The sequence below is a fragment of the Conger conger genome, chromosome 16 (assembly GCF_963514075.1).
Source record: "Conger conger chromosome 16, fConCon1.1, whole genome shotgun sequence".
NCBI classification, from domain to species: domain Eukaryota; kingdom Metazoa; phylum Chordata; class Actinopteri; order Anguilliformes; family Congridae; genus Conger; species Conger conger.
The window spans coordinates 11,703,877-11,731,397 of NC_083775.1; the positions used below are offsets into that span (position 1 = coordinate 11,703,877).

Sequence of the window (27,521 nt, forward strand, 5' to 3'; positions counted from 1 at the left end):
TGTTCTGGAAATACTTTGCAGGTCTACAAGTTTCTGGACAAAAATTATGATCAGGTTCGCCAAGAAGTTATTGATCTCTTCATTCACAGCAAAAACAAGGTAAAGTGGTTGGGGCCAGTGGGGGTGGGGGTTTCACACACGTCCTGTTTTCAGATGGCAGGTCAAAGAACTTATCAGAGAGAACAACTCAGAAATAACCAATGCCCACAATATGTCTTTCCCGCCCCCATTTAAGCATTGTCAACATACAGGGAAACATAGTCCTACCTCTCTCTGCTGCTAGTGCCGTCTGTGTGATGCACAGGCAGATGAAACCTCTTCCTTAATCTTGCGCCCTCGTCAGATGGTGGCCAATCTCTTTGCGAACCACGCAGAGTTTCTCAGCCAGCAGAAGGCCCACAGGAAGAACAGCACGGTGACCCGACGCCATCAGCCCTCCACTGCGGCCGCCAAGTTTCAGCAGTCCCTCCTGGACCTGGTGGAGAACATGGAGAGGTTGGCTTTTCACGCGTCGTTTTCCGCTCCTCCGATCGTCCTCCACTGAGGGATACTGCACATTTTGGAAAAAATAAAGAGTCGGTTTCACATACATTTTTCAGATTTGGCTTAGTCCTGGACTAAATTGGCTTTTGTATGGAGAACCTCCATTCTAGAATTAGGCTTAATCTGTGTCTGTGAAACTGTGAAATATTATGTATTAAAATGACACAGCCCTGGAATTTAACATTTTGTTCCGTGTTGGCCATTCTTTATTTGATACTATTTATTCTCCCATCTGCACTGTGAGAAGACTTATGTATTTTTGGATAGCTTCAGGTAGTAGAGCCGGCAAGGCCAAAGGAGTAAAGATGGAAAGACTGAATTATTTTTCCCCATTCGCTCATTAGTGTTTTCATCCCTCTCTCATTAGGTGCAACCCATTTTTCGTACGTTGCATAAAGCCAAACAATCAAAAGGTATTTTCTTTATTTATTGTTTTTAAAATCGTCTTCATAGCACACGACAGTATGCTGGTAGTCATCCTGTGTTATGCGTCTCTTCAGGAGCCTGGCGTGTTTGATATGGAGCTCGCCAGCGCTCAGCTGCATTACTCTGGGATCTTAGAAACCGTCCGTATCCGGAAGGAAGGATACCCTGTCCGCATTCCTTTTGGAATATTCCTTAACAGGTACGCGGCCCGCTCTGTGGAGAAGAGCCTTGGTGGGGGCGGATTCCATGTTTGAATGAGGAATTCACACAGATTCAATCAGATACAACACATGATTTAGAGGTTGCAGCAGAATTTTGCAATAAAAAATAGTATAAGACAGACGGATACATTAATGTCTGGTATTCTGACATTAGTTGGGATTCTTCCCTTAAGTCAAAGTTACTTGACTAAAACCGATTGTCCTGTGTGTTTGTCCTGTGCGTTTGTGCTGCTGTGCAGGTGTGTTTGAGTGTTCTCTTTGGCTCAGGGATGTTTGTGTTGTTGTGTGTTCTCCATGGGGTCAGGCATGCACTGTGTGTTTATGTGTTGTGCAGGTGTCTGTGTGTAGGTTGTGTGTTCTCCATGGGGTCAGGTGTGCTCTGTGTGTTTACGATGTTGTGCAGGTTTCTGTGTGTAGGTTGTGTGTTCTCCTTGGGGTCAGGCATGCTCTGTATGTTTACGATGTTGTGCAGGTGTCTGTGTGTTCTCCATGGGGTCAGGCATGCTCTGTGTGTTTATGTGTTGTGCAGGTGTCTGTGTGTAGGTTGTGTGTTCGCCATGGGGTCAGGCATGCTCTGTGTGTTTATGTGTTGTGCAGGTGTCTGTGTGTAGGTTGTGTGTTCTCCATGGGGTCAGGCGTGCTCTGTGTGTTTACGATGTTGTGCAGGTTTCTGTGTGTAGGTTGTTTGCTCTCTGTGGACTCATGGGTTTCCTGTGCTCAACAGGTACAAGGCCCTTCTTGGCCTGAAGCAGCCCCCTCCACCAAATGGAGAGAACTGTGTCATCATGCTGAGCAAGGTCTGCCCCCTTAAAAAAGGGGCTTTCCAAGTGGGCGTCACAAAGGTGAGCACGGGAAAGTTTCAAAGCCTCTGTTCCACCCTGACCTGGGGTGGCACCCTAAACCCCAACACATTACCCTTTCATTTCCGTTGCCTTTCTTTGTAACTTAAAATTTATAATGTTACGCAAAAGCACACTTGCACCCAGTTACGTATTTTGGTTGTTTAGTTATGAGTCATTGAGAATACTTGGAGCTTGGTTAGGACTATCAATGTGTGTCTAAAGTGCGTGACTGGCACACTGGTAAACGTGTAACTGGCGTTGTGTTGATGCGTGACTGGCGGTGTGTTGATGCGTGACTGGCGTTGTGTTGATGTGTGACTGGCGGTGTGTTGATGCATGACTGGCGGTGTGTTGATGCGTGACTGGCGGTGTGTTCCTGCATGACTGGCGGTGTGTTGATGCGTGACTGGCGGTGTGTTGATGCGTGACTGGCGGTGTGTTGATGCGTGACTGACGGTGTGTTACTGGCGGTGTGTTGATGCGTGACTGGCGGTGTGTTACTGGCGGTGTGTTGATGTGCTGCTGCAGATCTTCATTAAGGAGGAGGTGCACCAGCTGCTGGAGAGTAAGCGGGACAGAGTGCAGCACGTCGCCGCTCTCACGCTGCAGCGCAACACTCGCATGATGTTCGTGCGCAAACGCTACGTCTCCTTCCGCATGAAGATTGTCCGGCTGCAGGCTCACTGCCGCGGCTATCTCGCCAGGTACGCCACCCACCACCGGCAAATCGCACGCTAAGCACACTTGCATAAACTTTGGCTATGCTTCAAGTATTATTAAATATTTCCTAGTATACCTGAAATATACTTCACCATACTATTTTTTTCAAAAGCCCCCCCCCCCCCCCCCCCCTTGCTGCCTGGCCCACCAACATCATCAGACCACTCCCCTGGTTCTCAGGGAATTCTGGGATAGTGCTGGGCACTCCTCTGCTTTCTCAGACCCCATTACTCCCCCCTGTATTTGTATTTCTTGTAGGAAACGTTACGAGAAGATGAGGGCAAGCCTGGTGAAATTCCGCTCTCTCGTCCAAATGTACATCAACCGCAAGAGATTCATCAGGGTATGCAACCTCCATGTTCAGGGCTATCACAGCCATTTTATACTTCTGTTTACGATTGTAACATTGTGTTACAATAGTCTGCTGGAACTTCTGATAATATTAATTGGCATGGCTATGGCATGGTAATCAGTAATGATTTCTTTTTTTTCAGATGAAATTGGAGGGAAAAAGGCAAGAAGAAGCAGAAAGGATGAGAATTGAAATGGTAATGGTAGTGGTAGTGTGAATGGGAATGTGCAGATGGTAGTGGTAATGTAACTATGCATCTTTATTGGTTCTGTTGAACAGAGCAAACTTTTTAACAGTAGTTTTGTGTAAAGCTTCACACATACTCTATTTAGTGCCCTACAAGCAATGTATGTATGACACTAATTACAACCTTATCCTTATACCGCCTAGTCTCATTTTGTTGTTGGTCTAAAACTGTTTCAGTTTGAAATGTGTCATGTGGTGCCATTACAGGAGTTAAGGAGGCGAGAAGTGGTCAATGTGACGCACCTGGTGATTCCTGCAGAGCTGGGTGCATTGCTCCAGGCCACCGCAGGTCAGTGTGTGTTTCCAATCACATTCCTCTGGCTCACCTGGCTCACTCGCCAAAGCGACTCCAAACAACAAAAGCGACTCCAAACCATGTGCATAAGTCAATAATCTGCATCAAATGCCAGACTGAACTTAGTACATGTCCATCTGTCCATAACATCAACCAATAAAAGTATGATGGCTTTGCATTATTTGACATAATCTGACTCAACTGTTATGTCATCTGCTATGTCATGTGTATGTCAGCCTTATGTTGAAGGATTCAAGTAAAGTGTTGCCAGATTTTACATTAGACAGAATATTGAGTATATGTTTGCATTGGGGTTGTTTGTATTTGACAGAATATTGAGCAGATGTCTGGTCTGGGTTGTTTGTGGCTGTTGTTGTGCAGGGGGCAGAGAGCTGCACTCGGACTGCCTGGCCTTGGTCGAAGCCCCCAGCATACAGCTGGACCCCCAGCTCACGCTGCCACTCGACATCAACAACTTCCCCATGTCCAAACACATCCAGGTCCATTTCAGGGTGAGCAAGAGGCAACATGCGCTCATACTGTTCATAGGTTGTGACTTCAGCTACCTAGGTCAAATTCGTAATTGTTTTGGTTTTTTGAGAGTATTTCATAGGTTCCAATACACAAGACAAGCTCAGTAAAGCCTAGAAAAATATTTTAATCCAAAACAATTATGGGTGTTGGACCCAGGTATGGAGGTCTGTGTGTGTGTGTGTGAGTGTGAGAGAATGTGTGAGTAATCAATCAGTCCTGATCGACAGGAGCCTAAATTTGGGATGCTGACTGCCCCCCTGGACATGCCCCTGACCCGGATGGAGGAGGACTTGAGACAGGAAGCTCTCGGTGTGTTCATCATGGTAAGACCCCCCATGCTGTCCCCATTGCCTATAACCTTACAGGGCCAGAATGTCTGATTTCCTGCTGCCTTTGTGCTCCAGGTGCTGAGGTTCATGGGGGACCCCCACCTGAACGGTGCCCAGGAGAACCTCTTTGGGAATTACATCATTCAGAAAGGCCTGTCTGCCCCAGGACTCAGGGACGAGATCCTGTCCCAGATAGCCAATCAGGTGTGGAGGAACAGCAACCCTGAAAACGCAGAGAGGGGCTGGCTCCTCCTGCTGGGATGCATGAGTGCCTTCAGCCCATCCGTCAAGATGGAAAAGTACCTCCTGAAGTAAGAACAGTGCCCTCCTTTATCAGGGTGCTTCACCATTACTCCATGATGAGGATTGGACGTTAAACCGAGGTCCTCACTCATTGAATGCCCCATGACAGTCATCATAGTAGAGTAGAGTGTCCTGGCTCATTTCCCAACCTGCCACCAATTATTCCCTTATTTTATTGGCCAAAAAAAAAAGATTCTCTCCCTCTCCACCTCAGCTGATGTGGTGAGTGTTCTGGCACAAAATGGCTGCCGTGCATCAGGTGGGCACTTCACATTGGTGATGGTTGAGGCTCATCACTGTGAATAGCTTTGAGTGTAAGAAAAGTGCAATATAAATGCTCAAATTTATTAAACAAATGAATTAATCTTCTGCAGAACCCAAGTCATGAATCCTGAACTTTTGGCAGGTTTGTGTCAGATTATGGCTGTGATGGCTACCAGGCTGTGTGCCAGCACAGACTCATCCAAGCCATGCAGAAGTCCAAGCACGGCCCCGAGGCTGCCAGGACCTATCCACTGTCTCTGCTGGAGTGGACGGCCAATCGGAAAAAAGCAAGCATGGTTCTCCAGGTGCACTGCTTCGACGGTGAGTGGTTTCACAACCAAACAGCTCCCTCTGCATTTTAACGGGATTTTTAAGTCAGTGTTCACGGTAGCGACTGTGGCTCTCCGCAGGAACCTCCTTCCTGTGCCCTGCTCACTCCTGGACCAGTGGAGAAGACCTGGCCGGAGATGTCCTCCAGCACAGGTACCGCCCTCGCCGGGCCCTCATTGGCTCCTTCCACCCAAAGCCTCCTCAGAGGGGTGTGGTCTCATATTAGACTGTGTCTGTGTAAAATCGACAGTAAAAAGCCATGTAAAAAGAAATTAAATAAATAAAAAGCTCCCGTCATGCCATATTTATGGGATCAAAATGGTCCTTTACTTCCTGAATAGTGGAAATAAGTGCATCATCCAGGGGTTTTACTAACACTAATATTTTGCCAACTAAACAACTTCCTCAACCAGTGTACTCAACATGTCTACTCAATAGTAGGCAAGTGTGCTGATTTGGATACGGTCTTATGTACTTATATACTCAATAGTAGGTGAGTGTGCTGATTCGGACACGGTCTTATGTGCTTATATACTCAATAGTAGGCAAGTGTGCTGATTTGGCCCCGGCCCCAGTGTTCATTCTGATGACTGGTCATGTGACCCTGCAGGGGCGTGACAGAGGGCTGGAGGGGCTCTTCCGTTCTCATGAAGGAGCAGGGCCAGTGGGCGGAGCTGGCGGGGCACGATTATGTCATGGACCTGGTGTCGGACCTGGAGCTGGTGCCTGGCTTCCCCAGGCAGAAGTCCTACTTCATCATCTCCACCGAGGGCCCCTCCCGTAGCCGACCCAACGCCGGCCTGTGCGTGGGGCGTCCTGTTTCACATACCCTTACGGAGGATTACCACAGCCGTACACGTGCATTCACTCTCACACACACACACACACACACGCACACACACACACGTCGTGTGTGTTACAGTGTAGTAGTTCTATTTCATGAAGTAGTGAAACTGCAGTAATACTGTCATAAAAATACTGTCATTAAAAAAAGAAGTGTGTTGAAAATATTGCATAATACTGTACAATCATAGCAACTAAAGAACTGCAGTTATTTCTTAAGGGGAGCATTTTGCTTACTTTGTGGTCCTTACTGCCTATTTTCGATGTTGTTGCTGTATATGTTAACACACACTCAAGCCACAAGGGTACGTGAAAGTGAAAGTTTCAGAAAAGCTTTGTTGCTTGTCATTAAATTGCATTTCCAGACATGGATTGCACTGCACTGTAGTCACACAATACTATATGTTTAATTTGTGTTCATTGAGGAATATATACGTCAGATAAGCAGTGACCGGTGCAAATGGACTTGACTAGGGATCTTCTTCAGCTTGTATTGTGTTTATTTTGGTGCTGTTGGAATGATGGTATGTGCCGTCTATGATAATAACACTGTTTTTTGGGATCCACAGAGCTTTGCTTGGGAGTGGGTTTGAGTCAGACGAGGATGGCCCTCTCTCCCATGGCGGGAGACCCCAGGCCCTGCCCGGTTCCAGCCTGCCTGATTCTGATGGGTACTTCAGCCATGGTGAGGCATGGATACACTCACACACACACACACACACGCGCGCTCACTCATACAGATGGGTATATGCGCTCACACAAACACAGAAAAACACTCGCTCATGCAGATATGCATGGACACACCATACAGGCTCACAGATAGATAGAAAGACACACAAGCACACCCAGATGCAGGCAAACACAGACACACAAACTCACAGGTACACACATTTTTCTGTGAGGTAACTTGTACACGAACAGGGCAGTGGTGTGAAGAGAATTTGCTGTTCCAAAGTTGTAGGATTAATTCCCAGGTGAGTACTTCAACTGTTTAAGAAAATATCCAGCTGAAAATAATCTGTGTATATCTGCCGACTCTCTATTCCAGTAGAGTCTGATAGCTTGAGTGAAGCGCCGACCCAGAAAGGCATGGACCGCTATCTGGACAGCCTCTTCGACCCGGTGCTGTCTGACGGCAGTGGGGTGAGGCCAAAATCTATCCTCTCTGCTTGCCTGTTCACTTTAAAAGATCAGTACACCGTTTACATGTCTCTCTAACACTCTAAGGCAGAGGTCACCAACCCTGGCCCTGGAGAGCTACTGGGTCTGCTGGTTTTTGTTTTCACCTTAAAATCAGCACCCTGTTGAGACCCAGGTAACCAGGCGAGGTGAATTAGCTGTGTAATCATCTGCTCTAATTGATTAATTAAGTGCAGAGTAACAATGAAAACCAGCAGGTGTCTCTCTAACGTTTGAAAATAAATTACACTATGAATAACATTAATGTGACACATTCTATAAATGACATTTACTGTATATGATTCAAACATCAATCAGTTTTCTTTCTTTTCTACCACCCTTACTTACACTCGCTGAGCACTTTATTAGGAACACCTGTTCACCTACTTATTCAGCCAATCAGCCAATCATGTGGCAGCAGTGCAAAGTATAAAATCATGCAGATACGGTTCAGGAGCTTCAGTTAATGTTTACATCAACCATCAAAATGGGGAAAAATGTGATCTTTGACCGTGGAATGATTGTTGGTGGTTTGGGTATCTCAGAAACTGCTGATCTCCTGGGATTTTCATACACAACAGTCTCTAGAGTTTAGAGAATGGAGTAAAAAACTGAAAACATCCAGTGAGCAGCAGTTCTGCGGGCAAAAAGACCTTGTTAATGTGAGAGGTCAGAGGAGAAGGGCCAGACTGGTCAAAGCTGACAGGAAGGTGACAGTAACGCAAATAACCACACATTACAACAGCGGTATGCAGGAGAGCATCCCTGGATAGGCTACACCTGCAGAAGACTTAATAAGTCTAAAAAATAAGTCTAATAAATACCTAATAAAGTGCTCACTGAGTATATCTGCGACGGAGCATGCTGGTGAAGCCATGAAGTGGGTTGTTGGCAGAACTAGCTTGTGTATGCCTGCCGGAGGGTGTTTTAAGGGCTTGTGAAGAGCGGGGTGATTGTGTGTGCCGCTCGTAGATCATTTAATCCGGTGTGTGCGCGCATTCGCACGCGTCGCTGCACTTCTATCAACACTTGAACCCCAGTGGACGATGCATGATTAAGTTACAGACTTACCGTAATGGCTGCTGATCAGGCCCTACCAAATATCAGAGCGGGGGAAACTGCGTGACCCAGATCTGCCTCTGAAATGGCTCTGCCTGCACTGACTGCCGATGCAATCCGACGCTTGTTCCTGCTGATTGAAGTGGTCATCTTTCCCGCTGGCTCTGACACTCGTTCGCTGAGCGACGAGCTACAATCACACGTCATACAGAGGAGAGTCCTTATAGTCACAACTCGGAGGCCTGGGAGGGCGACCATTTTAGTGATTGAGTGCTGTGGTGTGAGGTGCCTGTGTGTGTGTGAGCGTGTGTGTGTGTTTTTTTGTATGTGTGTGTGAGTGTGTGTGAATGTTTGTGTGTATGTGTGTGTGTTTGTGTATATGTGTGTGTGTGTTTGTGTGTGTATGCGTATGTGTGTGTTTGTGTGTGTTTTTGTGTGTGCGTGTATTTGTGTGTGTATGTGTGTGTTTGTGTCTGTGTTTGTGTGTGTATGCGTGTGCTTGTGTTTGTGTGTTTGTGCATGTGTGTGTGTGTGTGTTTGTGTCTGTGTGTATGCATGTGTGTGTTTGTGTGTGTGAGTGTTTGTGTGTGTGTGTGTGTTTGTGTGTGTGTGTATGCATGTGTGTGTGAGTGTTTGTGTGTATGTGTGTGCGTGTTTGTGTGTGTGCTTGTGCGTGAGTGTGTGTGAGTGTTTGTGTGTATGTGTGCGTGTGTTTGTGTGTGTGTATGTGTGTGTGTGTGAGTGTTTGTGTGTGTGTATGTGTGTGTGTGTGCATGTGTGTGTGTATGTGTATGTCTCTGTGTGTGTGCATGTGTGTGTGTATGTCTGTCTGTGTATGTATGTGTGTGTGTATGTCTCTGTGTGTGTATGCATGTGTGTGTTTGTGTGTGTGAGTGTTTGTGTGTATGTGTGTGCGTGTTTGTGTGTGTGCTTGTGCGTGAGTGTGTGTGAGTGTTTGTGTGTATGTGTGCGTGTGTTTGTGTTTGTGTATGTGTGTGTGTGTGAGTGTTTGTGTGTGTGTATGTGTGTGTGTGTGCATGTGTGTGTGTATGTGTATGTCTGTGTGTGTGTGCATGTGTGTGTGTATGTATGTGTGTGTGTATGTCTCTGTGTGTGTATGTGTGTGTGTCTCTGTGTGTGTGCATGTGTGTGTGAGGGCTACCTCGTCCCCCTGGTCAGTTTTTGCAGGAGCCTTGCTTCTCTTAGGGGGTATAAGGTACTCTCCCGGGGGCAGATTGATTTCCCCCCGGGACAATCGCCCGAGGCTTCCTCTGTTCCTCACCGCTGTCCATCTCTTTCCCGAAGGATCGGGAGAAAGCCGCCAGCGTGTCCAGCAGGATGAAGGGAGCCGGAGGCATCGGAGCGGAGGATAGGGAGCCAGGGTGGGCTGGGCCCGGCGGGTCCCACCCCCAGGCCCCGATGCCGGGAGGTGAGTTTGGCCCCTGGCCTCCCCTGGAACTCAGCTCAGCGCTGAATAATGCATCCAGCCCAGCCTGCATGGAGCTAGTCCAGCCCCAGCCTGTTCTTACCATCTCTGTACACTAGCACTGGATTGGTTTCTTTCAGTTTTTAAAACAAAGTACAATCTTTTTTTTTTCTTGGAAAACTAAATTCCTGTCTGTTTATTTTGGTGGTCATGCCAAACTGAATTTATGCTATGCTGGGGAAATGTACATTTAATCCCCTGCAAATATGTGTTCAGAAAAACTATTTTAATTCAATGTGAATGTGTGTTTTCTGGAAGACGGATTTCATTCCCTGCAAATGGATTAAAGGAAGAAATATTTAGAGGAATAAAGTAAAACGGGGAAATGGGTTGATTCAGGATTCATGATTTCTTTCTAAAGCAAGTGCATCTTCTGTCAGCAAAGTGTATTTTTATATTTTAAAAGTATTATTGCTATTTGTATTATTATGGTGTACTGAATTATATTGGTATATTTGATCTTTGTAGATCAATCATTGATCGATTCATCTACCATCATGCTATAAATAAGTGATGACCTTTTCAGTATTTTAAGATTATTGCCAATTTACTACATTTCTGTGTTTGAATATTTGTATGATTAACCATGCAAGAAATGTATTTCAGTAACTGGTAATAAACATCCATATGCAGTTTTGAAGCTGAATATATTGTTAAAGGTGTGATAAATGTATTTATTTAAGTTTAGTATAATATATAATATGGAATACAAATTGGTAACAGCAGTAATCAGCCCTGTTTTCACTCTAACAGTAACAAAGCACACCTCATTCAACAGCTAGAGATGCTTTTGAACGGTTAATTAATCGAGCCAGGCCTGCCAAATTAGGGTCGCAAATTAGGGTAGATCTCCAGGAACAGGGTCGGTTACCACTGTACTAAAATACAAACTCAGTCAAGTAGACCTGTACACCAGCTTGTTAATGCAAATATCTAATCAGCCAGTCATGTGGCAGCAACTCATTGTATAAAAGCATGTAGAAATGGTCAAGAGGTTAAATTGTTCTTCAGACCAAACATCAGAATTGGGATGAAATGTGATCTAAGTGACTTTGACCGTGGAAGGATTATTGGTGCCAGATTAAACACATCACATATTGAAGTGGACAGGCTTCAGCAGCAGAAAACTGAAAAATAAGTCTAATAAAAAATTAAAAATACCAAAAAAAAGTGTATATTATTATCATATGAATCAAATTTCCATATTTATTAAGAAAACTTTCTTAAGATATATCCTTCCTTTCTTAAAAGCATTTTGACAGTGGCACAATTTCTGTTCTTTTTGCTCTGTACTGCACACATGGGATTTGCATATGTATTTACATCCATATTGAGTGATCTATGTAAGACTTACATTCAATATCTTCTGCTAGAGAGAAGGAAAAAAAAAGATCTTAGGTCTGTCATACGACTAAAAGGCTTGTTAAGGCTTTTTTTGCAGACTCTGGGGTCAGTACTTCTGACCCTGTGACCTCTGTTTGACCCACAGCTGTGCAGGTGCTACCTGTAACAGGGGGCAGAATGGCAGCTGCTTCAGGAGCTCCCAGTACACCAGCCACGCCCGCTACATCCACTACGCCTGGTTCGCCCACTACGCCTGGTTCACCCACTACTTTCTCCATGCCAGGAATGCCTGCTGTACCGGGAATGACCGGATTGCCCCCTGTTTCAGGTTCGAGTTCAAACTAATACTCGTCACTGTTTCTCCTCCCAGAATGAAGGACAGTCTTGCGTTTGTGTTAGTAATGTTGACATTATTATTAGCATACCTTTTTCTGCCCACAAGTGCATTTGTGCGTATATGCCTGTGTGTATGTGCGTGTCTGTTCCCTGAGAACAGACTGAACAGTTTAACAGACCATGATGGTGTGTGATGTAGTGTCTGAACTTCGAGGTCTCTCTTTCTTCAGGGTCGGAACAGAGCGTGATGCAACAGCAGCAGCAAGCTCTCATCAACCAGCAAGCCATTATTCTGGTAAGTAGCTTTTCCAAAGAGTCATCTCTCCATCTCTCCATCTCTTCACCATGTCTTCAGACAAGCTAAGATAAGCCACACCACATGTATCTGCTCTTTCTACACATTGTGTAATGTGCAGTGTTCGTTTACATTTTGTTGTAGGTACTTTCCCGAGCGCCATTGAGTATTAAATATGTATGATTTATGATGACAATAGACCATTCAGGCTGCATTAGCTCATTAGTTGTGTGCTGATGCTATCTGTGTAATAAAATCCCTGCAGCCAGCGCACGCTGACACGCAGGCAATGTGAGACGAATCTGCAGGAGAGACTGACGGTAGTTTAGGGACACAGTGAACGCGTGGGTCTCGGATTGATCAGGAAGCTTCCGGATGGTTCTGTGCAGGCTCAGCAGATGACCATGCAGGCTTTGGCCCTGCAGCATCAGATGTACGCCCCAGTTGGTCTGCCCCCAGGGCCCCCTCTGACCAGCCCCTATGCCACCTACGCCAGCCCCCAGTTCCAGGATCACCCACCTGCTGCCATTGCCCCTCTGCCCCGAGCCGCTGTAAGCCCAACTGCGGCATGATAAGGAGTGGTGTGATATGGAGGGGCATGATAAGGAGTGGTGTGATATGGAGGGGCGTGATATGGATGGGCGTGATAAGGAGTGGCATGATAAGGAGTGGTGTGATATGGAGGGGCGTGATATGGAGGGGCATGATAAGGAGTGGCATGATAAGGAGTGGTGTTATATGGAGGGGCGTGATAAGGAGTGGAGTGGCGTGATAAGGTGTGATGTCATAAGGAGGGACGTGATAAGGTGTGATGTCATAAGGAGGGGCGTGATAAGGAGTGGAGTGGCGTGATACGGAGGGGCATGATAAGGAGTGGCATGATAAGGAGTGGTGTGATATGGAGGGGCGTGATACAAAGGAGCGCATGCACACATTGTTCTTTTCACTGTTGTTCTTATTCAGTGTCCAGCTTTGAAGCTCCTGAAGTTCTTTTGCTTCAGAAGATGCAGATTCTGCTGTATGTTTCCGTAACTGAAGATAGTGGAAGTTTAACACTGAAAATTCCATCTTTTATTTTTGCAGACCAAACCAATTAGTAAATACTCCTACGAACCACCAGCACCCACGCCTCATGGGAACAGGGACAGGACTGGATACCAGAGAGGTAAAGTAAAGTCAGCCCAGACACAAGACGTCCCTAAATCAGCAAGTCTTCACTTCCGCTTGGCAGTGAACAGAAGAGACATTACGCAGTGGTGTAAAAAAACATAGATAATGCAGATGTAAGCAGACGTGATGTGCTGGTAAATGAGGGCTGCCGCTTTAATTGCTTTCAATTTTTGTGTGTGTTTGCCTTTCTTGAGAGTATTTCATAGGCTCCAATAGACCAGACACGCTTAGTAACATGTAGAAAAGTATTTGAATCCAAAACAATTATGAATTTGACACAGGTCTGCAAGTGAATTTGGGCTATGGTTTTGGAGTGTACTGGTGAATTATGGCTGTGATTTTGGGGTGTACTTGGGAATGATGGCTTTGGAGTTCATATATACACTGTATTATAGCAGTGCTCAACATGCAGTGTGGTGTACTTTCTCCTCTGTTCTTCATTGCTTTTGCTGCTGGGTTCGCAGGCCCAAACCGCTCAGTCCCTCCTGAGGACGTGGTGAAATCCTCCACCTCAAACACAGAGTACATTGAGCCCAGTCAAAACATCAAGAACATCATCAAACAGTACCAGCCGTCTGCTGCAGTCCAGCCTATAGAGATCCCCAGGTAAGGGCTAAGCATGTCTTACTCTCACTATAATGCAGTTGCTGGGTAACATTCAGTTTTTGCCTTTTTTTTTCATCACAGGAAGGAACCCAAAGTGTTCATGAAGAAGCCAGATCCGCATGATGAGGCCATGACAATCCTGAAGGGACAGATGAGTACTCAGCCTCCTCCCCAGGTACTGAGAGTACAGGGGTTTACTCACAGCATGAAGTCATAATATACCTCCCAGGTACTGAAAAGACAGTACTGCATTTTTCTCACTTATGCATTTTCATCACCCATCAGAAAAAGAAGCCTCCAACCCCCTCCACGCCCCCTACCCACCCTGCTCACCCTGCTCTGCCCAAGGAACCCAAGGAGGAAGCCAGAGCCCTTAAACCTGCCAAGAGCATCAAGGTGAAGTCCCAGCCCCCCATGCCTGCCACCTCCCAGAGGGGGCCATTCCCCACCCCAGGTAAGCACTGAGTTTGGAGCAGCAACTGGAGGTGCATTGTGGATAAATGGACTGATGACTGAGGGTTCCGTGTGTTTCACCACCTAACGTGAGCAGAGAGAGGTGTAGCAGCTGGAGGTGCATTGGTGGGTAGGCTGAGGGATTTGTTTGTGTTACAGTGTCCAGGGAGCTCCCTGTCGAGGTGGAGTCCATTCAGACGCAGCTCCACCGGAGGGCTAGCGAGGAGCACTACACCTACTCCAACGTGCCCTGGAAGATCTACCTCAGGAAGGAGGTAAACCACTTGCTCTCTGCCTGTGGGACTCACCAGCCCTCAGCCAGTCACCTCAGCCAATTGCCTTATCCAGTCACCTCATCCAATCAGCTCATCCAGTCAACTCAGCCAATCTCCTCAGCCAATCACCTCAATTTATCACCTCAACTCATCAGATCAGCTAATCAGCACAGCCAATCACCTCAGCCAATTGCCTTATCCAGTCACCTCATCCAATCAGCTCATCCAGTCAACTCAGCCAATCTCCTCAGCCAATCACCTCAATTTATCACCTCAACTCCTCAGATCAGCTAATCAGCACAGCCAATCACTTCAGCGAATTGCTTCATTTTTTCAAACTGTCATAATCTAATAAGGCTTTCTTCTCAAATATGTTTGTATATTCCATGTGCTTCTCACTCTTGCTTCTTCTCGCTGCTTTTGCCAAACTTGAAGAACTTTTGAGATGCTGACACTAATCTAAGCACAATTTCTTTTGCAGGTTTTCTACCCAAAAGACAGCTTTAACAATCCTCTAGTTCTGGACCTCATATTCAGACAGGTATCTTCTTATGTTGACCTCAGCAGAGTTTCAGCCTAAGTAGGATATTCCACAGAGGTGTAATATCTGCATTTCTGTTCCCCACCACTGCTCACATTCCTTTTCTTCATCCAGATTGTCCACGACACATTTTCAGAGGCCTGTATTCGTATTACCAACGATGAAAGGCAGAAAATGAAAAAGCTATTTGGTAAGAACCATAACAAGGATACAGGAAATGTTGAGACTTTACTCAGGTTGGTAAATACCAAAATATAACCTACGAAATATAACCTACGAAATCAATTCATGGTACAGCATGAAAGTGACCCTTGGACTGCAGTACATGGTCTTTTACGATGCAATATGAATTCGCTTAGGTGGTTAAATAGCTGCCAGTACTTTTGCACATGCTAACCATGTCTGCTGTTGTTCAGTGTAATGTGGAACATATAGACCTGAGATGCAGATCGCTTGCATTCTAGTTGAAAGCCGCTGTGCCTCTGTAGCATGAGCTGTGTGTGTCTGTGTGACAGTGGAGAATCAGATTGAGCAGAACGCTACCAGTCAGGAGGAGGGCGTGAAGAAGAAGATAGTTTCTGCCGCCAGGGACTCCTGGGAGATTTATTTCTCTCGTCTCTTCCCAGCCTCGGTGAGCTGAGCCATCGGTCTTTATGGCTCCATGTATATTGTGGTGTATTTTTCCCCCCCTTAAGTGTACTTAGGACTGATTAAAATGGATTACTCTAAATTGTATTTATCACTTAAATCTCCCTTAGACGACGTGAAGACTTGTCTTAAGGAGACAAGCAATGTGTTACTTGACAATTGATTAGTCAGATCATTAGCATGCTTTGTAATCAGAAAAAATGGATGAAATCAGACCAATGAACAGATTTCTGTCTTTTTCTTGGTCCATGAGCTATGTTTTATGGGAGTGTATATGTGTATGTATGTGTGTGTGCGTGTGCGTGTATGGGTATATGTATGTGTGCATGTATGTGTGTGCGTGTGCATGTGTATATGTGTGTGTGTGTGTATATGTGTATGTGTATGTGTGTGTGTGTGTGTGTGTGTATATGTGTATATGTAATGTGTGTGTGTGTATGTGTGTGTGTGTGTCTGTATATGTGTATGTGTGTGTGTGTGTGTGTGTGTGTATGTGTATGTGTGTGTGTGTCCTGCAGGGCAGTGTGGGCACTGGGGTGCAGGTTCTGGCCGTGTCTCACAGAGGGATTAAGCTGCTGAAGATGGTGAAAAGCAGCTCCTCTGATGCGGATTACTTCAGGGTCCTACGGCCCTACAGGTACCTTCACCTGCACCCACACACTCAACAACCCACCTGCAGCACCTGCACCCACACACTCAGCAACCCACCTGCAGCCACACACTCAACAACCCACCTGCATCTACACACTCAGCAACCCACCTGCAGCACTTGCACCCACACACTCAACAACCCAGGAACCCCACAGACAAACAGATCCACGCTCTCACAAACCCACAAACACGGAACCGTACAAATCCACAATCCCACAAACTTGGAAACCCACACACCCAGCAACCTAGGAACCCCACAAACCAACAGACCCACAATCCCACAAATGCACAAACCCAGAACCGCACAATCCCACAAACCCAGAACCGCAGAAACCCACAATCACAAACCCACAATCACAGACCCACAATCGCAGAACCGCACAAACCTACAATCATGGAACCTCAAAAACCTAGAACCCTGTAAACCCAAAATCACAGAACCCCAAAAACCCACACACCCAGAACACCACAAGAACAACCCCACACACCAACAGACCCACGATCCCAAAAAACCCAGAACCGCACAAACCCACAATCACAGAACCGCAGAAACCCACAATTACAGAACCTAAAAAACCTAGAACCCTAAAAACCTGCACACCCAGAACACCACAAACACAACCCCACAAACTAACAGACCCACACACCCACACCCACAGAAGCCCATTTACTGACTGATGTCGTCTACAGCCAAAGCTGCCTGAACAGCACAGTAATCAGAAAACAAGATTCTGTCTGTCTGTCTGTCTATCACCCAGCTATGCAGATATCATGTTTGTTACAATCCCGTCCAAGAACATGCTGGAGTTCAATCTGACCAATGAGAAGCTGATCCTGTTTTCTGCCAAAGCGCCGCAGGTGAAGACAATGATCGACTTCTTCATCACAGAGCTGAAGAGGGTGAGCTCCTGCCAAGGTTTTTCTGCTGATGTAGCTGCTGATGCCCACATGACAAAAAAAAAAAAACACAAACCCAACATGACCAAAGTATGAAAATAAATAAATCTGTGCTTGGAAACGAAATGCAAGTACTGCTGCCTCTCTCTGCCTGGCTATAGGACTCAGACTATGTGGTCGCCGTGAGGAATTATGTCACGGATGACAGGACTTTGTTGAGCTTCCACAAGGGTGATATCATACGCTTGCAGACCATGGAAGGTCTGGAACAAGGTAATGTGGGGATATGAAATTGATTATTATTTATTTTGTTGACATGGTCTGTCTCATGATAGGTATCGTGATAGTAGCTCAAAGAGATTTACGATAGGTAATTTGTTAACAAACTCTTTTTTGAATGGATCTTTGCACACCTTAAGTTTTCTCAGTGACTGTTTGACTCATTTGAATTATTTGTGCTTGTCATTATTGTTTCCTAGTCACAAGGCACATTGTAAAATATTAGTCAAACTTCCAGGTTGACTTTGAGAGTGAGAGGATGTTGGTTCACCACAAACTGAACTTTCACAGGACAGCACTATGGCTGCATTGTGAGAAAGAAGGTGATGCTCCTGGAGGATTTAAGAAAAGACACATTAGACTTTGGTGGGTCTGTGTGACCTGCTAGCATGGGCTGCCTTCAGTTGTCTGTGTGACCTAATAGCAGCTAGCATGGGCTGCCTTCAGTCTCTGTGACCTGATAGCCTTTGGTCTGTGTTTCCTGTTAGCATGGACTGATTTCAGCCTATGTAACCTGGTAGCATAGACTGCCTTCAGTCTGCGTGACCTGCTAGCTTTTGGACTGTGTTTCCTGTTAGCATGGACTGCCTTTCATCTGTGCTTCCTATGAAGATGGATTGCCTTCAGTCTGTGTTTCCTGTTAGCATGGATTACCTTCAGTCCATGTGATCTGCTAGCATGGAATACCTTTAATCTGTGTGACCTGCTAGCATGGACTACCTTCAGTCTATGTGAAATGCTCGCAGCTAGCATGGACTGTCTTCATTCTGTGTAACCTGTTAGGATTGACTACCTTCGTTTTTTTTACCCGACTGTAATCAGCTATGCTGTTGTATGCTAATGACTCAAGCAGCATTATGCCACTAAATACAGACACAAGGATTTTACTTTGAATAGAGACAATGCAGGACAGGTCTAAGTCAAATTCCCAATTTTGCAGTGGTGACTGTGTGATTTGCAGTGTGAATACATAACATAACATCATAACATATGGTAAATGGTTGGCATTTATATAGCGCCTTTATCCAAAGCGCTGTACAATTGATGCTTCTCATTCACCCATTCATACACGCACTCACACACCAACGGCGATTGGCTGCCATGCAAGGCACCGACCAGCTCGTCAGGAACATTTAGGAGTTAAGTGTCTTGCTCAGGGACACTTCGACTCAGCCCGGGCTGTAACATAACATCACTTTGTATTACATCACATTGCATTATACAGTAAAGCATTGCGTTATATTGCTTTCATTTTGCAGTTGCTTTCATTCAGATTGCTGCAAGGAAAAAAATCAGACTGGGTTCCCTTGCAACTGTTATCCTGAATACCACAGACTGTGGATACTACGTGAAGTGGCTTTTTCTGTCTTGGATTGTGACGTTAATGATCTGCGGTTGGTTCTGTATTTCTGCCTGGTCCCTTTCACAACAAAGGCTGGAAGTTTGGGGCGATTCACGGTCGTTCAGGGGTCTTCCCCGCCGAGTTCGTCCAGCCTGTTGCCCCGCCCGACTTCGTCAACCTCCCCATGGACAGGAAGGAGGAGCCCAAGAGCAAGCAGGGTCAGGTGGCTGCTTCCGCCGCGGTCGCCGCGGCGATGGCTTCCACCGTTGCAGCCCACGAGTTGGACCGCTCCACTGAGGTACGAAATTAACGTTAAACACGCCTCTCAAATAAACACGCATGAAGCTTTTGAACATGCTCGTCACATGTGAACACGCCTCTCATTTAAACATACTAGTCTCAAATTAACATGCATAACTCATTTAAACATGACTACATATGCTACATATAGGAAATCTTGGAGGAAAAAAAAGAATTTAATGAAAATCAGATCAAATCACAATTTATTTACAATGTGCGATTCATGCAAGAAATACAAAATGTTTCACATACAAGAGCTACAGTGCAATACTGGAAAAAAAAAAGATTAAAATAAAATAATAATAACAAAATAATAAAAGCAAGAATACTAGTCAAGAAATAAATAAAATAAAGGTTATGCATGTAAAATTAGGAAAATAAAATGAATCTTTTTAAAAATGTAATGAAAATAGTGACAATTTTTTGTTAGTTGCAATTGGCGAATGATGATTAATTTAAAAGGTGCATTACTGTCTTCTTTCTCTAGGTGGCTCCTGCTGGTGAGTCTTATGATGACTTTAGTGTTGAGTTGGAGGAGAGGATTCTGCAGGACCCCCAGTTCAACATGGTGGAGTTTGCCAAGAAATACTTCAGGGAGGCCGTGAGAAAAAACAGGTTGGATGTTTGTTTCTGATGAAGACGATTGTTCACATACATTACATTACATTACATTCATGGAATTTGGCAGACGCTTTTATCCAAAGCGACTTACAGTTGATTAGACTAAGCAGGAGACAATCCTCCCCTGGAGCAATGCAGGGTTAAGGGCCTTGCTCAAGGGCCCAACGGCTGTGCGGATCTATTATTGTGGCTACACCACCGACCTTGCAGGTCCCAGTCATGTACGTTAACCACTACGCTACAGGCTGCCCTGTCAAGGCATCAGCTTGGCTAATGTATTTCTGATGTTTATATTCTCATAGTGATTCATATAAACACAAGTCAAAGAAAGGACACCCCTCACGGGAACCTGCGGATATGGTGAAGTTTTCTAAGGTAAATAAAATACTGTATTTAAAGACGAGCTGAAATCCAAATGCACGTTTTCCTGAATTTAGTCAATTCTTCATAATCATACGAACATGTCCTTCAAAACTTTAGTTTTATGTTATATTTGTGTGATTCAATGTGTCCTGGACATTTCTGTCAACAGTCACCCATTCAGGAGTCTTTGATAGACTTCAGTGATGAGACCATGAACAAAGTAGCAGCAGACATTTTCCTGGGTAAGTGGGGGGGGGGAACTGAGGTTGCATGTTTGATTCCCAGGGGAGATACTGCCATTACACCCTTAAGCAAAGGCACTTATCCAGCTACACTGGATAAGTGCTGTGAAGGTGAATTAGAGTAATTACCTTGTTTACTTTTGAAATCCTTAGTAATCGTCAGTATATCATTTATACACCAGAAAGAAAGATTTTGCCAATGGGATAAGACAATTTCACTTGTCAAGCAAGAAGTAACATAGATTAGAGAAATGTAATTATTTTCAGGATAAAACCCCTTGAGATGTACCTTATAGTAGGCTCTACTGTGTTGTTGTGGTGTTTAGTACTGAATTGTCAGTAATCATGGTGGTGTTTATAGTTCTGTACTGCATTGTCAGTAATCATGGTGGTGTTTATAGTACTGTAATCATGGTGGTATTTATAGTAGACTCTACTGTGTTGTTGTGGTGTTTATAGTATAGTACTGAATTGTCAGTAATCATGGTGGTGTTTATAGTTCTGTACTGCATTGTCAGTAATCATGGTGGTGTTTATAGTACTGTAATCATGGTGGTATTTATAGTAGACTCTACTGTGTTGTTGTGGTGTTTATAGTATAGTACTGAATTGTCAGTAATGATGGTGGTGTTTATAGTTCTGTACTGCATTGTCAGTAATCATGGTGGTGTTTATAGTATTGTAATCATGGTGGTGTTTGTAGTTGTGCACTGGATCGCTGTGGTGTTTGTAGTTGTGCACTGGATCACTGTGGTGTTTGTAGTTGTGTACTGGATCGCTGTGGTGTTCATAGTTGTGTACTGGATCGCTGTGGTGTTTATAGTTGTGTACTGGATCGCTGTGGTGTTTGTAGTTGTGCACTGGATCACTGTGGTGTTTGTAGTTGTGTACTGGATTGCTGTGGTGTTCATAGTTGTGTACTGGATCGCTGTGGTGTTTGTAGTTGTGCACTGGATCACTGTGGTGTTTGTAGTTGTGCACTGGATCGCTGTGGTGTTTGTAGTTGTGCACTGGATCACTGTGGTGTTTGTAGTTGTGTACTGGATCACTGTGGTGTTTGTAGTTATGTACTGCATGCCTGACAGCCTCTCTTATGGTTTCTCTGCTATGCTTGCAGCTATAATGAAGTTCATGGGAGACTACCCTCTGAAAGGGCAAACGGAGCAAGATGTGGTCTGCACTGTCCTTAGGGTACAAGGCTCCCTAATCTGTACTCAACAGTCATCACAATCACTGATAGATATGATGGACTGGATTCAGTCCCAATTATCTGATTTGATTGGAGTGCTAATATTTTTTGTCTTTTGCCTATGTGTGTACAGGTCAAATGTAATTGTTGATAGTCTCCTAAAATTATCCAAAATAAAATTTAAATCAAAAAAATTGTTTTGATGTATGTGTAGATGGTTATTCCTTTATTGTGCGCCTACTTCAGTAGAGTGGACTGTATTCTGACCATAACGGGTATTGCTAATCAAAGAGCCATTGCTCATAAGTGATAAGTGATATCACTACACTGCTCTGCAGCTCAGTAACATTATTGCATTCTTCCTCAGTTCAGTGGGAAGCACGGACTAATGAAGGATGAGGCTTACTGCCAGGTCCTCAAGCAGATCACCGCCAACACCAGCTCCAAAACGTAAGCTCTTTCCCACAGGAGGAAGGTCTACAGTCATGTCAAAGACTGGAGCTGTGTTCCGAATGAATACCATGTGTACATACCTCAGTGTCACCCACCATTTGGAAACACGTAGTGTACTTACCGTAAGACCTTGAGGCTTGATAACCTGTAACTCTAAATCCAGTATGGATTCACTGGGCCCTATGAAAATCCCTTCTTGTATTGTGTCCTGGATGACAGCAGTCCATGTACTAAATAGAATAGCATTTATGTCATATGTACTGAGCATGTTAGTATGTTAGTATGAGGACCTGATTTGAGGATGCGCTTGTGCGCTCTGCATTCACCCATGACATCAGCCACATGAATATTCCTGATCAGGCCGGCACGGAGTACAAAATGGTTCTGACTTAATGGCAGCTACTGTGACCGTATGCACATCCGCAGTGTTAGTAATCAGTCCGGCAGCATCTGACAGTGTAGCTCTCCGGGTGTGCTGACGTTCTGACTCTGTGTGGTGCACAGGGACAGCTGTCAGAGGGGGTGGAGACTGCTGTACATCCTCACAGCTTATTACCGCTGCTCTGAGGTGCTCAAGCCCTTCCTGTTCAAGTTCCTGCAGGACGTCTGCCGGACCCCTGGGATTCACTACCAAGGTACGCCTTCACCAGGATCTCCAGGACCCGTGCGCCTTTTACCTTTCAGAATGATCAGCGCTTTAGCTGACGTACACACTGTAAGTCTGACTGTAATGGGGGCGACATGGCTCAGGCAGTAAGAGCAGTCGTCCGGCAGTCGTCGGAGGGTTGCCAGTTCGATCCCTCGCCCGGGCTGTGTCGAAGTGTCCCTGAGCAAGACACCTAACCCCCAAATGCTCCTGACGAGCTGGTCGGTGCCTTGCATGGCAGCCAATCGCCGTCGGTGTGTGAGTGCGTGTATGAATGGGTGAATGAGAAGCATCAATTGTACAGCGCTTTGGATAAAGGCGCTATATAAATGCCCATTTACTTTAGTTTTTTGGATAAAAGTCTGTAGAGCTGCAATTGAATCCAAGGTGAAGTTTTCCGTTTGGTCCTTGAGCAGCCATATTATGAACATCCTTTGCATTCAGGCACTTTCATTGGCATTGTTTCCTCCCATCGTAACTCTGCCTCTTGATGTGACGACGGGCACTCATTGTGGATGGGAAGAATGTATACATTGTTTATTAAAAATCCATTTTGAAGTATTTTGGCCTTAGAATCTATTACGTTTTTTGATAAATAAGACCAAAATAATTCCAATGAGGTGAGGCAGTTTTACTCATTTAAAGTTTTGCAAAAAGGGGTAAGAACATTTCACTTATCAAGGAAACAGTAACTTAAAACAATATTTTTTACTTGAGTGAAAAATATAAAACTTTTAGTCTAATTGCAGGACTAAAAAAATAGATATAGGTAGAAATAGATAGACTAAAACAGACCCTTTTCGCAGTGCAGATTTTAAATGTGTCTGTTTGTGCTGGCAGGGATCGCTAAAGCTTGTGAGCAGAACCTGAGGAAAACCTTCAGGTATGGAGGGAGGGTGGAGTTCCCCAACAGCATGGAGCTGAAGGCAATGGTGGTGAGTACACTGCACTACGCTCCCTCTCTGTGTGGGGTCCTCCTGACTCTGACCCCTTCTCCCCTTCTCCTCCTCTCCTCCTCTCCTCCTCTCCTCCTCTCCACAGGCTGGCCGCAGCTCCAAACGGCAGCTCTTTCTCCTGCCGGGCGGGATCGAACGACATCTCAAGATCAAGACCTGCTCAGTGAGTCTGGCCAGGGACTACAGTATACAGTGTGACCAGTATGGTATGCATTGCAAAAAATGTCTGTCTTTGCAAGTGTTTTAATCAAATATTAGCTTGCTTTAAATTACTGTTACTGTTTAAGTTACTGTTACTCCTTGACACGTGGGTCGAACTGTCTGTCCTCATTGGCAATGTTTATTTTGCAAAAAAATGAATAAAAATCTGATTTTGTCTGATAGTTCAAGTATATAAAATACTTGTTTAGACAGACTTATATTTTGGTTTTGCAGGGACTATATTATGGGCGGAATGGATGGTGCAGTGGGTAGCACTGCCGCCTCACAACAAGGAGGTCCTGGGTTCGAATCCCCATCGGCCGGGGCCTCTCTGTGCGGCGTTTGCATGTTCTCCCCGTGTTTGCGTGGGTTTCCCCTGGGTACTCCGGTTTCCTCCCACAGTCCAAAGACATGCAGGTTAGGCTGATTGGCGAGTCTAAATTGCCCGTAGGTATGAGTGTGTGAGTGAATGGTGTGTGTGCCCTGTGATGGACTGGCGACCTGTCCAGGGTGTATTCCTGCCTTTTGCCCAATATGTGCTGGGATAGGCTCCAGCCCCCCTGCGACCCTGTTCAGGATAAGCGGGTTAGGCTAATGGATGAATGAATGAATGAATGAAAGGGACTATATTAAGGCTTGCGCTCGGTGAGCTGTGTTTCTGTTGCCCTTCAGATCGCTCTGGATGTCATTGAGGAGCTTTCTGAGGAGATGGGCCTGTACAGGCCAGAAGCTCTGTTTGAGTACACCATCTTTGTGGTCACAAACAAAGGTGAGAGGACCTTCTGCCCGTGTGGGGAGGAGAGGGGGGTGGGGGGGAGGATGAGACGAAAGCGCCACAGCTCTGTGAAACCGCCCCGCAGGTCAGAACGTCCGCCCGCTGACCAAACGCGAGTACATCCTGGACATCTCCACGGAGGCCGAGCCCATCGACAGCAACTACAGCTTCTGGCTCCGGAGGGTGATCTGGGCCCAGCCTCTGAAGTTCGACAACGAGCTGTACGTCACCATGCACTACAACCAGGTAAGAAGCGTCTCTGTCCTCTCCCCCCCGTCCCGTCCCGTCATGGAACGCTCAGGGACCGCCGTGCTTCAGGCTGTGCGCGGCAGCAGTCGGGGGTAGGGCCCAGACCGCGGCCCTTTGCTCAGGAGGTAAGAGCGGTCATCTGGCAGTCGGAGGGTCGCCGGTCCGATCCCGCCCTGGGCGCGTCGAAGTGTCCCTGAGCAAGACACCTAACCCCCAATTGCTCCTGACGAGCTGGTTGGGACCTTTATACCTTGTATGGCAGCCAATCGCCGTTGGTGTGTAAGCGTCAGTGTGTGTATGAATGGGTGAATGAGAAGCATCAATTGTACAGCCCTTTGGATAACGGCGCTATATAAATGCTAACTGTGTATCATTTACCGCGGCCCATTGGTGGCTGGCTGAGGTGTGGCAGTGGAGTGGACTAACTGTTGGGAAATGGTTTGAAAAGTCAAAACAGATGCATTAAAAATAACACATCACTTCAAAAGACTAGCCTCCATGTCTAAGTAAGGACAACGCATTTGGCATTACTTTCAGCGGCTTATGTACTAGCCTACCTTTATAATACATATATTGCAACCTAATATTTTAATGCAAAAGTAGTACCGTGTTGAAAGCAACATTTAAGTAGTATCATAAAAAATTCATTAAAAAATCCTTTTTGAGAGTGTTGGCCTGCCGTGATTGGCTCCATTCTCAGGGAGAGAAGGGGCGCGTTTTCGGCGGATTGTTTGCCTGTTTTCTTTCTGTGCGCCCCCTGCAGGTTGTTCCAGACTACCTGAAGGCCCTGCTGACCGTGCTGCCCCAGGGACAGCCCAGCGAGCCGCACTTCCAGCAGCTCTCCAAGCTGGCCGCCCTGCAGCACCGCACCAAAGACAGCGTCTACCTCCCCACCGTGTAGGTCTGCTGAGCCACTGCTTCCCCCAGAGACGCAGAGACATTGTAGACATTACTTTGATATGTTTGTATTATTATTGTATACTCGCAGCTGCAACCCAGTCTGTGCTTCAGCTGGTAGAGTAGGCTGCTCTGACCCTGTCTCTCTCTGCTTCAGCCGGGAGAGTAGGCTGCTCTGACCCTGTCTCTCTCTGCTTCAGCCGGTAGAGTAGGCTGCTCTGACCCTGTCTCTCTCTGCTTCAGCCGAGAGAGTAGGCTGCTCTGACCCTGTCTCTCTCTCTGCTTCAGCCGGGAGAGTAGGCTGCTCTGACCCTGTCTCTCTCTTCTTCAGCCGGGAGAGTAGGCTGCTCTGACCCTGTCTCTCTCTGCTATAGTCGGGAGGTGCAGGAGTACGTTCCTCCGCAGCTGTACAGTCAGCAGCGCCCGCAACAGTGGCTCAACATGGTGACCCAGCACATGCAGCAGGTCCAGGTCCTCAGCCCACACCAGGCCCGGGCACAGTTTCTGGGTAAGGGCTCACACACACACACATGTGCGCGCACACACACACACACACACACACACAATACACATACCCACATATGGACATCAAGGCATAGACACACACACAGACCCACACACTACCTGTTAAAAAGATTCCCACACACATGCAATCTCACACGCACACAGAAATACAAACAAACATGCATATTACTACGACCTTTACTACTGACATATTACTTATATCATAAACAACAAGAGCTCATTGTTTTAAAAACAAGCTTAGAAATTATTACCATGGTATCCGGCAAATGATTGCTCACATTCACAATTGTCCCTTCTTCCTGAGGGCTACTTTTAAAAAATGAATGAAAAGAAAAATTATGATCCATAATGATGTGGCTCGGAGCCGGACATGTGGGCATGGTCTGTATGTCGGAGCACTGACGCTTGTAGGTCTGTGCCCATCTCACCCCCAGGTCTGGTCAGTGCCTTCCCTATGTTTGGCTCTGCCTTCTTCTTCATCCAGAGCAGCAGCAACAGCACCATCCTGACCCCCTGCATACTGGCCGTCAATCAGAACGGCCTCAACTTCCTCAGCAAAGACACACACGTGAGTCAAGGCCACACAATAAGTCAGTCTTGTCAAGTATTTTTCTATTATTTTACAATCTTATTTATGCGACTTTTTTTGCGAAATAAGAATAAGACTTGTATTAAGTTATTGTTTGCTGTCAAGTGAAATTGTCTTTTGCCGTTGGCAAATCTTGAAATCAGTCTTGTTTTTTGTTTAAGTCTAAATGTAAGACGAAAATATTTGTTGCTAATTTTTTTGGGTTTTGCGGTGCAGACTACAGTTTAGTCGTTGCTGTTAAGGAACATTTCAGTAGGAACTCAGCAGTGGGTAACTTGCAGTAGTAGGTAGTGTGGAGTGTGAAAGTCTCTCCTTCGTCTTGACCCTCAGGAGGTGATGGTGAAGTTCCCTCTGAAGGAGGTGCAGTCCACACGCACACAGAGGCCCACGGCGGGCTCCAGCTTCCCTTACGTGGAGATCATGCTGGGGGACCTGCTCTCCCAGCGCATCACCCAGCTCCAGCTGGAACAGGTACAGTGCCCAGTGTTTAGATGCTGTGTTTGTGTTATAGTTCGAGTATGTTAGATACTGTGTTTGTGCTGTAGTTTGAGTATGTTACATAATGTGTTTGTGCTGTAGTTTCAGTATGTTACATACTGTGTTTGTGCTGTAGTTTCAGTATGTTAGATACTGTGTTTGTGCTGTAGTTTGAATATGTTAGATACTGTGTTTTTGCTGTAGTTTGGGTATGTTACATACTGTGTTT

The 27,521-nt window shown here is 45.7% G+C and overlaps 1 protein-coding gene across 1 annotated transcript in view; it reads left to right on the top strand.

Annotated features, from left to right (window-relative positions):
• myo15aa (myosin XVAa) overlaps window positions 1-27,521 on the top strand; it is a 39,505-nt gene that overhangs the window by 11,429 nt on the left and 555 nt on the right. Inside the window, exons 17-63 of the mRNA XM_061223235.1 lie at window positions 22-99; window positions 344-495; window positions 911-956; window positions 1,044-1,168; window positions 1,915-2,032; window positions 2,561-2,736; window positions 3,011-3,095; window positions 3,247-3,300; window positions 3,558-3,639; window positions 4,027-4,157; window positions 4,407-4,502; window positions 4,584-4,819; window positions 5,218-5,396; window positions 5,486-5,558; window positions 6,016-6,207; window positions 6,818-6,933; window positions 7,297-7,391; window positions 9,792-9,915; window positions 11,883-11,947; window positions 12,337-12,498; window positions 13,031-13,112; window positions 13,582-13,723; window positions 13,805-13,898; window positions 14,009-14,177; window positions 14,336-14,451; window positions 14,933-14,992; window positions 15,107-15,182; window positions 15,508-15,623; window positions 16,159-16,277; window positions 17,050-17,191; window positions 17,350-17,461; window positions 17,759-17,833; window positions 18,902-19,107; window positions 19,597-19,724; window positions 20,033-20,105; window positions 20,263-20,335; window positions 21,453-21,526; window positions 21,892-21,974; window positions 22,482-22,612; window positions 23,464-23,558; window positions 23,665-23,742; window positions 24,453-24,549; window positions 24,641-24,801; window positions 25,568-25,701; window positions 26,076-26,209; window positions 26,661-26,794; window positions 27,146-27,286. Coding sequence (XP_061079219.1) covers window positions 22-99; window positions 344-495; window positions 911-956; window positions 1,044-1,168; window positions 1,915-2,032; window positions 2,561-2,736; window positions 3,011-3,095; window positions 3,247-3,300; window positions 3,558-3,639; window positions 4,027-4,157; window positions 4,407-4,502; window positions 4,584-4,819; window positions 5,218-5,396; window positions 5,486-5,558; window positions 6,016-6,207; window positions 6,818-6,933; window positions 7,297-7,391; window positions 9,792-9,915; window positions 11,883-11,947; window positions 12,337-12,498; window positions 13,031-13,112; window positions 13,582-13,723; window positions 13,805-13,898; window positions 14,009-14,177; window positions 14,336-14,451; window positions 14,933-14,992; window positions 15,107-15,182; window positions 15,508-15,623; window positions 16,159-16,277; window positions 17,050-17,191; window positions 17,350-17,461; window positions 17,759-17,833; window positions 18,902-19,107; window positions 19,597-19,724; window positions 20,033-20,105; window positions 20,263-20,335; window positions 21,453-21,526; window positions 21,892-21,974; window positions 22,482-22,612; window positions 23,464-23,558; window positions 23,665-23,742; window positions 24,453-24,549; window positions 24,641-24,801; window positions 25,568-25,701; window positions 26,076-26,209; window positions 26,661-26,794; window positions 27,146-27,286 — 5,430 coding nt within the window. The remainder of the gene's footprint in view (window positions 1-21; window positions 100-343; window positions 496-910; window positions 957-1,043; window positions 1,169-1,914; window positions 2,033-2,560; window positions 2,737-3,010; window positions 3,096-3,246; window positions 3,301-3,557; window positions 3,640-4,026; window positions 4,158-4,406; window positions 4,503-4,583; window positions 4,820-5,217; window positions 5,397-5,485; window positions 5,559-6,015; window positions 6,208-6,817; window positions 6,934-7,296; window positions 7,392-9,791; window positions 9,916-11,882; window positions 11,948-12,336; window positions 12,499-13,030; window positions 13,113-13,581; window positions 13,724-13,804; window positions 13,899-14,008; window positions 14,178-14,335; window positions 14,452-14,932; window positions 14,993-15,106; window positions 15,183-15,507; window positions 15,624-16,158; window positions 16,278-17,049; window positions 17,192-17,349; window positions 17,462-17,758; window positions 17,834-18,901; window positions 19,108-19,596; window positions 19,725-20,032; window positions 20,106-20,262; window positions 20,336-21,452; window positions 21,527-21,891; window positions 21,975-22,481; window positions 22,613-23,463; window positions 23,559-23,664; window positions 23,743-24,452; window positions 24,550-24,640; window positions 24,802-25,567; window positions 25,702-26,075; window positions 26,210-26,660; window positions 26,795-27,145; window positions 27,287-27,521) is intronic.